The sequence below is a fragment of the Lemur catta genome, chromosome 2 (genome assembly GCF_020740605.2).
Source record: "Lemur catta isolate mLemCat1 chromosome 2, mLemCat1.pri, whole genome shotgun sequence".
NCBI classification, from domain to species: Eukaryota; Metazoa; Chordata; class Mammalia; order Primates; family Lemuridae; genus Lemur; species Lemur catta.
The window spans coordinates 25,254,863-25,264,202 of NC_059129.1; the positions used below are offsets into that span (position 1 = coordinate 25,254,863).

Genomic DNA, 9,340 nt, shown 5'->3' on the forward strand with positions numbered 1-9,340 from the left:
TGATTTCCCAATCCGTTCATCTCTGTTCATCTCTGTCTCCCAGCTCTTCTTTCAAAAGCACATATTAAACCCAAAAATTTAATTTAAGAATTAGGCTTTATTTAAAAATGAATGACTTTAGGGGGGAGTTAATGCCATGCATTTATGAGCACATATTAGAACGTCTGAAATGATGCATTTCATGCAACTGAAGGTAACCTAAGGTAGGAAAAAAAAGAGAAGAGGTGAAAAGACAGACACTGGACAGAAAGTGATGCTGGGAGTCCATGGGCCATCAAAACTGGAGAAAAGTGGTCACCTGCAATGTTCTTAGCCTAATTGAGACTGTAGATCTCAACACCTGATGAGTTATGGAATTCTTGGTAGGATAAGCCTCCAAAAGGTTTTCACTACAGAGTGTGAAAGTTGTCAGAAGCAAATGGAGTCACACTGAGGTTATAAAAATAAATAAAACCTGGCAGATCCTGGGAAGGCTATGAAGAGAGCATGCTCATGCTTGCATGCCTAAAAACAAAACTGTCACAAAATACTCTACAAAAACCACGCCTTGCACAAAGAGCACAGTATTGTTAGAGTAAAAGTACTTTAGAGAGGACATCTGCCTAGTAACTGCCTGCCCAACCTCAGACTGGTTTCCGCTTGTTATTGATCTTTGTCGCCATGGATAATGATTTCAAAATAGTTTTGTTATCCTGCTCATTTTTCTCTTTAACAACTTTTTTCTTCCTTTACTTCCCTGAATAGGCACAATGTGTTTGCTACAGCATGCACATTTCCTTGCAATGCTTTACTCCCAAATAAATATCTTTTTCTTCCAGAGAGCCTCTCTCTGTTATCTTGGTTGACAACGGCTTCATCCCAAGAGCCTCAGGGCTGAGATTGTCCTTCATATGTGGGGTACCTCAAGACAGTAGCAAGCCTATCCAATGGAAGTTTCCACAATACTCACCCCCACATCTCTCCATACTTTTTGTAACATTCTTCATCAAATTTCCGAAATCCCTGGAGGAGAAACAAAATAAAATTCAATTGTTATTTTAAATGTACTCAACCTTGCCTCTAATTGGGACAAGAAAGAGTGGAACCTGAAGAAATTAGGCTCTCTGCGTTTCACTTGAAGTTAGAGGAAACCTTTTGTTCAGAGATGTTTCAGGGGAATAGGGGGAAATAGAGGGGATAATTGCAAGGGATGATTTACTGTCACTCCTGAATTTTTTCCAAATATTGTAGATACAGAATGACTTACCCTTGTTTATGAATACTAAACAAATCCCTGCATTTCTGAAGTGTTTTTGCACATGCATGTATTTTTTTCTAACATCTCATAACCCTCTGAATGATCACTTCCATGGGCATGTGAGGAAACTGATGTTCAGGGAGAGTGAGCAAGTGTCTAGGGGGATGCACATTCTTTCATCTCATTCAACATCCTTTTCATTTATCTCAGGAGCTTTCTCTAGAATTCTAGTGGAACTGAGAAGTTAAAGACATCAGGGACCTCATTTGTTCTACAGATTCATATCAGTCTAAGGCATGTTGTTGAGTGAGAAGATAAGTAAGGAGTGATTCAGGAAATGACAAAATGGGTTCGCTTCCTGTTCTCCAATTAAAATGGAAAAGATTAGGAAACCGAGCTTCTTCACATAGGACAAAGTACTACACTTGCTCCAAGTCTTCGCTTCTGAAGCTGAAAAACAAATCTTCCTGGTGCTATGTTTCAGTTGTGATATTTTAACTATGCCAAGAAGGTCCCACAAATATGGATCTTGGGGTACACTTAGTAAAGCACTGATCTTAGCAAGATGAACAGGATATTATTGCTTTTGCAGAGGGAAAAATATGGAATCTTAGGCAGTAATTAGGCAAGAAATGCCTGAGTTGGGAGAATTAGAATCTGAGAAAGAATCCTGAGGTATGTGGGAAAGGAAATCGGGGCCAGAGACCAGCCCCCACACAGGTTTTGCTTCTTACCTCATGGATATGAGCTGATGACTTTATGTACAGGGGCCAGGCCCTGAGTGAAGAATTAGCCACAATGGCTTGGCCAAAATTCACAGTTCTCATGACACTTATAGTACAATTAATTTAATTCTTGGTAATTTTTGTTTTGTTTTCCTTTTTGAGACAGAGTCTTGCTGTGCTGCCCTGGCTAAAGTGCAGTGGCATCAGCTCACAGCAAACTCAAATTCCTGGACTCAAGAAATCCTACTGCTTCCACATCTTTGCAATTGTGAATTGTGCTGCTATAAACATTCGGGTACAGGTGTCTTTGTTATAGAATGACTTTTGTTCTTCTGGGTAGATGCCCAATAATGGGATTGCTGGATCGAATGGTAGGTCTACTTGAATCTGTTTAAGGTATCTCCATAATGCTTTCCACAGGGGTTGCACTAGTTTGCAGCCCCACCAGCAGTGTATGAGTGTTCCTGTCTCTCCGCATCCACACCAACATGTGTTGTTTTGGGACTTTTTGATAAAGGCCATTCTCATTGGAGTTAAGTGATATCTCATTGTGGTTTTGATTTGCATTTTCCCGATGATTAGGGAACTGTGGTATATGTATACCATGCAGTATTACTCAGCTATAAGAAATAACAGTGATACGACATCTCTTTGGTTCTCCTGAAGAGAGTTGGAACCCATTATATTAAGTGATGTATCCAAAGAATGGAAAAGCAAGCATCACATGTACTCACCAGAAAATTGGTTTCCCTGATCATCACCTAAATGCACATCGGGGAAGGGTACCAATTGGATATCAGACTAAGACGGGGGTTGGGGGGAGGGGATGGAGGTATGACTACATGGTGAGTGCCAGGTGCACTGTCTGGTGAATGGACACGCTTGAGGCTCTGACTCGGGGGGATGGGCGGGACATGGACAATGTATATAACCTGAACTTATGTACCCCCATGATGAGCTGAAATAAAAAAATAAATGAATGAATGAATGAATGAATAAATAAAATTAAAAAAAAAAAAGAAATCCTATTGCCTCAGCCTCCTGAGTAGCTGGGACCACAGGCACACACCACCATGCCTGCCTAATTTTTTTCTATTTTTCATAGATAGACAGGGGTCTCACTTTTGCTCAGGCTAGTCTTGAACTCCTGAACTCAAGTGATCCTCCTTGCCTCGGCCTCCCAGAGTGCTGGGATTATGAGTGTGAGCCACCACGCCCAGCCAATTCTTGGTAATTTTGTCAAATCATCTCCTTTCTAGACATTTTGCAAAAGCACATATACTTTTGTTAAACAACACAGAATTCATTTCATCGCTAAGTATTTGAACTCAATGGACAACCACCATCTAGTCTCAGTTATATCCTCTCTTTGTTGAGTCTCACCCAGATGGGGCCACCTTTCAAGGAAAAGAAACAAAGCAGAACTCTCTTGTTCTGCCTTGTAAATTTCCAAAATATACCATGGAGAGCAAAAGCTGGGGTACAACTATGAAGTACCCAGAGGGAATTTAGCAGTTCTTGAGAGAATTCAAGTAGGTGCAAATCACCCCATGAATACAACTGAAGTTTCCAAGCTGTGAAGGAGGAAGGAAAACAAGGCTATGCGATTGCTCTTGCTAAACAAGAAAGTTTGAATTTGGTGCACACAGCTTAATGAGCCACTACTAGGGCCCCTCCCTGCCTGCATTTCTCCTAATACCAAGAATGACTGTAAGTTCCTGTGTATATGCACTAGGCAAAAAGACTTTGCTCACAAAGTCTGAACACCAAGCTCTGAACATTAAGTCCTGATCTGCCAGAGATCTGGGCTGTTCAGCTGAGCCAAACCTGAGCTCCTGAGAATAGAAAACAGAGCCCCGGGGTGAACGTGGCTATGCTCTGGCTGGGGTCTAGACATCATTTCTGAAGTGTGAAACCTCAGAACTTCTTCCTGAGGAGGGGCATTGTAACCAATGGAATAATCTGGTATTTGCAAGCATAAGAAGCAAAAGAGAGAGTTCAAAAAAACCCACCTTGCGGTAAGACAGAACATTTCCCACAATAGGCAGAGGTGTGGGCCCAGGAATTCCCAGTTTCTTAAAAAGTCCATGTGAATGAGTCTCATATCTATAAAGGGAAAGAGAAAGCCAAGTAATAGGGATTGTGGTTTTATACATATGGGAGCTGTCCTGTCACTGACTAAGGAACTGCATTAGCCAAGAGAGAGGAGTCATGCCTAGGCAATACTGAATAACTGCAACTCCAACGGCAACAGCTACATTCACCCACTATCTTCTTTCCTGCCTCCTGTGTGAGACACACCCAAAGTCAGAATGATCAGCTAAAAGGAGCTGAAATCTTCAGGGTTGAAATCCTGGAATGAATAGTTCATAAATGTCCCCCAAAGTGAATGCTCCTTGAGTGATTCAGACTAGAATTCTTCCAGGGCATTTCATTCTCTTATGTCCATTTAGTAAATTAACTATTCCATGATTTGGAAGTTCTTGTTCTCAGTAGAAAAGGTGTAAGGTTTTTTTCTTCTGCTCTGATTATGTGATTTTGTGTAAGTGCATGTGCTCAATCACAGAGGGTCACCAATAGCCTATGGTGACACCGTTCCTATGGTGTGCCCTGAGGCTTATGCTTTCCCTGCTTTCTGAAATCTGACCCTGTTTTAATATCTGGCTCTTTGTAAAACTACCTTCAGAAGGAGATCTTGGAGGAGTCACAGTGTTTGTATTTTTATAAAATGACAACAGTGTTCAAGGCTTCCATTGGACTTGTAGAAAAGTGAGCACTTTTTATGTATACCCAAGTGTCCCTGTTCAGATGATCTCGTTAATTTGAGGTATAGGGAAGGATGTTTCACCTGTATGTTCCCAGAATGACACTCTGCAGAGGAATCAATGACTACAGAATGCATTCCAGGCCCTTCCTCCTCTTGTGGAATGTGGTCCTTTAATGGGTGATCCCTGAGAAGCACAGTGCCAGGCACACTCATGTTTCCCAAGATGGCCAATTACAAAGCAGTCATTTTACTGCCTCTGCATTCAACTTCCTCTGTACAAAAATCCACTAACGCTGGTGCAGACATCACTGGTGTGTCATGTATGGCTTCCTCCAACTGGTGGTTCTGGATCCCTGCAGACCTACCCAATGTGGTGCTACTGATTGATTGCAGAAGGGAGGAAGTAGTGAGGCTGAGGAAAGTGGCTCCCAGGCACTGAGCTAACCTTGAAGCTTCTAGGCGCATAAGGTTGGCCCCATAGAGGCAAATGGGGAAAGTGTGGCTGAAAAGTATGGTGTGTATAAATGGTGCCACATTTCCCACAGGCGTTTGTAGCTGAAAGAGAAGGGCCTTCCAAAGTTCAGCTTCCTTCTTGTTGATAGCGTAAGATAAATTATGTTACATTACATAAATAACTGTAAACTGTTGCAGATAATTGAATTAAGACCTTATTTCCTCTTCTTTATAGGTTAACTTTTAGGCCAGGATAGTTTCCAAATATTCTGTCAAAATCCAGTAAATCTTAAGTGATAAAATAAAACTGAAAACTGGCGTGAAAGTATGTGTATCTGAAGGACACGCAGAGGCTGCTCAGCTAGGCCCACTTGGATCCTTCCTCCAGAAGCATTAGTGGAAGTCTCTCCACCAACTGCTAAAACCAGGATGGCCTTGGTCATTCCCATTCCAGTTCTTTCCTTTTTTATTGTAACCATGGCAAACCCATTAAACTAATCTGTTTCTGAACTTTGACATGGTACATGATCTCTCAAACGAAGGCATGCAATGAAGCTAATTTGTGATCAGCATTGGCCCCCAAGAAAACATCTAGTCTAGTTTCTAAACTCACATGGGACCATATAAAGCAGAGTACAGGCTGGGTGAATTTCTTAGTTTCTTTCCAGCTCTCCTCTTTTTGGTAATGTTCCTTTTGGTACAATGGAAGCTTAGAGAAAAAGCCAATAATTTATCTTGTGTTTAATTGTGTTTCCATAAATAGGGTATTGTCTATGCTACAGCTACTGACTCCTGCTTTGCACCAGTGTCTTCTAGAGCTAAGGTATGTTTGCCAGGCAGCCTGAATGTCTACGATAGGTTCACTACCAGGGACACCACACACAGAGTGACACAGGTAGTGTCCCTGTGCTTAGGCTTTAAGCAGGTGAGATGCCAACCCATCTGCCATGAAGTCTCTCTAATGTGGGCCAGGACTCACAAGTATCTCTGCAGGTTGGGCCCTGAGGGATAAGGAATATTCTCTCAACTTATCCTGTCTGCTCTCTGGGCGCCTTATATATCATCACTGGCTCACAGTCCCACATACTACCTTAGACTGACAGATTAAGGTAACCTAGATTGCATTTTGTGGCTCCTGCTTTTCAGTCCTCTTGCAGATTATTATCAGGGGAGAAATAAAGCTCTATACTAATGCTAACCTCTCAGACACTAGAAGAAAAAGGTGAAAGGAAAGAATAAAACTTCAAGATTTCCTCCAGATCTCCTCTGCTCTAAATATCCACAATTGAGTGTTCCTATCTGTTGGCATCCACGCCAACATTTATTGTTTTGGGATTTTTGATTAAGGCCATTCTCACTGGAGATAAGTGATATCTCATTGCGGTTTTGATTTGCATTTGCGTGATGATTAGAGATGTTGAGCATTTTTTCATGTTTGTTGGCCATTCTTCTGTCTTCTTTTGAAAAATTTCTATTCATATCCTTTGCCTACTTTTTGATAGGGTTGTTTAAGTTTTTCTTGCTAATTTTCCTGAGTTCTAAATAGATTCTAGTTATCAGCCCTTTATTAGATGTGTAGCATGTGAAAACTTTTTCCCTTTCTGTAGGTTGTCCGTTTGCTTTCCTGACAGTTTCTTTGCCTGTGCAGAAGCTTTTTAATTTAATCAGGTCCCATTTATTTATTTTTGTTGTTGCTGTGATTGCCTTTGGGGTCTTCTTCATAAATTTTTTGCCTAGACCAATGTCTATAAGAGTTTTTCCCACATTTTCTTCTAGAATTCTAACAGTTTCACACCTTAGGTTTAAGTCTGTTATCCACCGTGATTTTATTTTTGTGAGAGGTGAAAGGTATGGGTCTTGTTTCAGTCTTCTACATGTGGCTATCAAGTTTTCCCAGCACCATTTATTTAATAAGGAATCTTTTCCCCAGAGTATGTTTTTGTCTGCTTTGTCAAAGATTAGATGGCTATATGAGGATGATTTTATATCTGGATTCTCAGTTCTGTTCCACTGGTCTGTGTCCCTCTTCTTGTGCCAATACCAAGCTGATTTAATAACTACAGCCTTGTACTATAGTTTGGAGTCTGGTAAATTAATACCTCCCATTTTGTTCTTATTGCCTAAAATTGCTTTTGCTAAACGGGGTCTTCTCTAGTTCCATACGAAGCATAAAATTATTTTTTCTATATCTGTGACAAAGGATGTTGATAATTTAATAGGGATTACATTGTATATGTAGATCACTTTGGGTAGTATAGACATTTTACCAATGTTGATTATTCCAATCCAAGAGCATGGTATGGTTTTCCACTTGTTTCCATGCTCTGCTATCTTTTTCCTCAGTGTTTCATAGTTCTTCTTGTAGAGGTCTTTTACCTCCTTAGTTAAATATATTCCTAGGTACTTTATTTTCTTCGTTGCTGTTGTGAAGGGTATTGAGTCTTTGATTTGGTTCTCAGTTTGTCTGTTATTGGCGGTGGGACTGCAAACTAGTGCAACCTCTGTGGAAAGCAATATGGAGATACCTTAAACAGATACAAGTAGACCTACTATTTGATCCAGCAATCCCATTATTGGACATCTACCCAAAAGAACAAAAGACATTCTATAAAAAAGACATCTGCACTCGAATGTTTATAGCAGCACAATTCACAATTGCAAAGATGTGGAAACAACCCAAGCGCCCAACAATACATAAGTGGATCAATAAAATGTGGTATATGTATACCATGGAGTACTACTCAGCCATAAGAAACAATGGTGATATAGCACCTCATGTATTTACCTGGATAGAGCTGGAACTCATTCTACTAAGTGAAGTATCCCAAGAATTGAAAAATAAGTACCGCATATACTCACCATCAAATTGGTTTTACTGATCATCACCTAAGAGCACATTTAGGAGTAACATTAATTGGGTCTCAGACAAATGTGGTGGGGGAGGGGATGAGTGTATACATACATAATGAGTGTGATGGACACTGTCTAGGGGATAGACACACTTGAAGCTCTGATTTGGTGGGCAGGGGGCAAGGGCAATATACATAACCTAAACTTTTGTACCGCCATAATATGCTTTAAAAAAATAAATAAATTAGTATCCACCATTGAGAGGTAAATAATTGTGCATATTACTGGGTGGAGGAGTTGAATTATACGAGAAAGAAGAGTTCTGTGGGTGGCACAGAAAATTGGTAGAAGGCTAGAGAAAGCCTCCTATGAAGTCTGGGGTACTCCATGGTGCCCGTGTAGATCACGATTGGGGTGGAAAGCCAGGGAGCAGGAGCCATCCAGGTTTACAGAGAACAATCCCTGTACACATATCTTGCCTCAGACACAGATCCCAGAGAGGTAGTTAAATAGACAATCACCAGACCACACCCTGCAGTGCCTACAGACCCCAGAGCTTGGGAAGGGGGTGAGGATCCCAAGCACACAGTGCCCAGTTGTTTGTAATCTGTCTCTGCTGAATTCTGGTTGATTAGTCTAGGTCCAAAATCATGGTCAATCAGAAATCAGCCCCAGGAAAAAATGCTGTCACTAAACACTCCTAGACAGAGAACTTGGGAGATGGATGGTGTAAAGGGAGTTTTATTTATTCCTTCCACAGATCTTCTTAAGATTTACAACTTGTATGTTTTTGTAGCTTCCAACATTTAAGCAAGTTCTTTTCAATTATCTCCTTTCATCTTCAAAACAGATAAGAGAAAGAGGGGCCAGATAGTACTCCATGTCTAAAGTTACATAACAGTGGAGCCTGGACAAATACTCACAGATAGAGGAGCACAAGGCTGGTAGCCAGGAGAACCCAGGTTTCCAGAGCAAAGTCTGGGATGAAGTCCATCTCCACTTTCCTTCTTCAGTTCTCTTCTCTGAGTTGTTCTCTCAGTTGTGTGCTGCTCTTTGGTGGGCTATGGATGTGGAGCTTTCCTTCCCAGCTCAGAGGTGATTCAGTGAGCTTCTCTGGGATGGTTATGTGCTGAGAAAGGAGGCAGGGCCAGAGCTGCAGCCAATAGCATGGCTAGCTGTGCTCCACCTGCAGTCAGACGAGCCCTGTCCACTTTGGCAGTTGGCAAAGAATCACATACACACACACGTTGACCTTCCTAGAGTTCATACTCTGTAGGCAATCATAGAAACTCAATCAGTGTTATCACT

At 41.2% G+C, this 9,340-nt stretch overlaps 1 protein-coding gene across 2 annotated transcripts in view; it reads right to left on the reverse strand.

Moving 5' to 3' along the window:
- The window catches only part of LOC123631589 (cytochrome P450 3A4-like), a 29,387-nt gene extending 20,263 nt beyond the window's left edge, over window positions 1–9,124 (reverse strand). For both annotated transcript variants that reach the window (XM_045541379.1, XM_045541378.1), the window contains exons 1-3: window positions 8,956–9,124; window positions 3,975–4,068; window positions 950–1,002 (exon numbers count right to left, since the gene is read on the reverse strand). In XM_045541379.1, the coding sequence (XP_045397335.1) occupies window positions 950–1,002; window positions 3,975–4,068; window positions 8,956–9,026 (218 nt within the window). In that variant the 5' untranslated portion in view covers window positions 9,027–9,124. The remainder of the gene's footprint in view (window positions 1–949; window positions 1,003–3,974; window positions 4,069–8,955) is intronic.
- Between the last annotated feature and the right edge of the window lie 216 nt (window positions 9,125–9,340).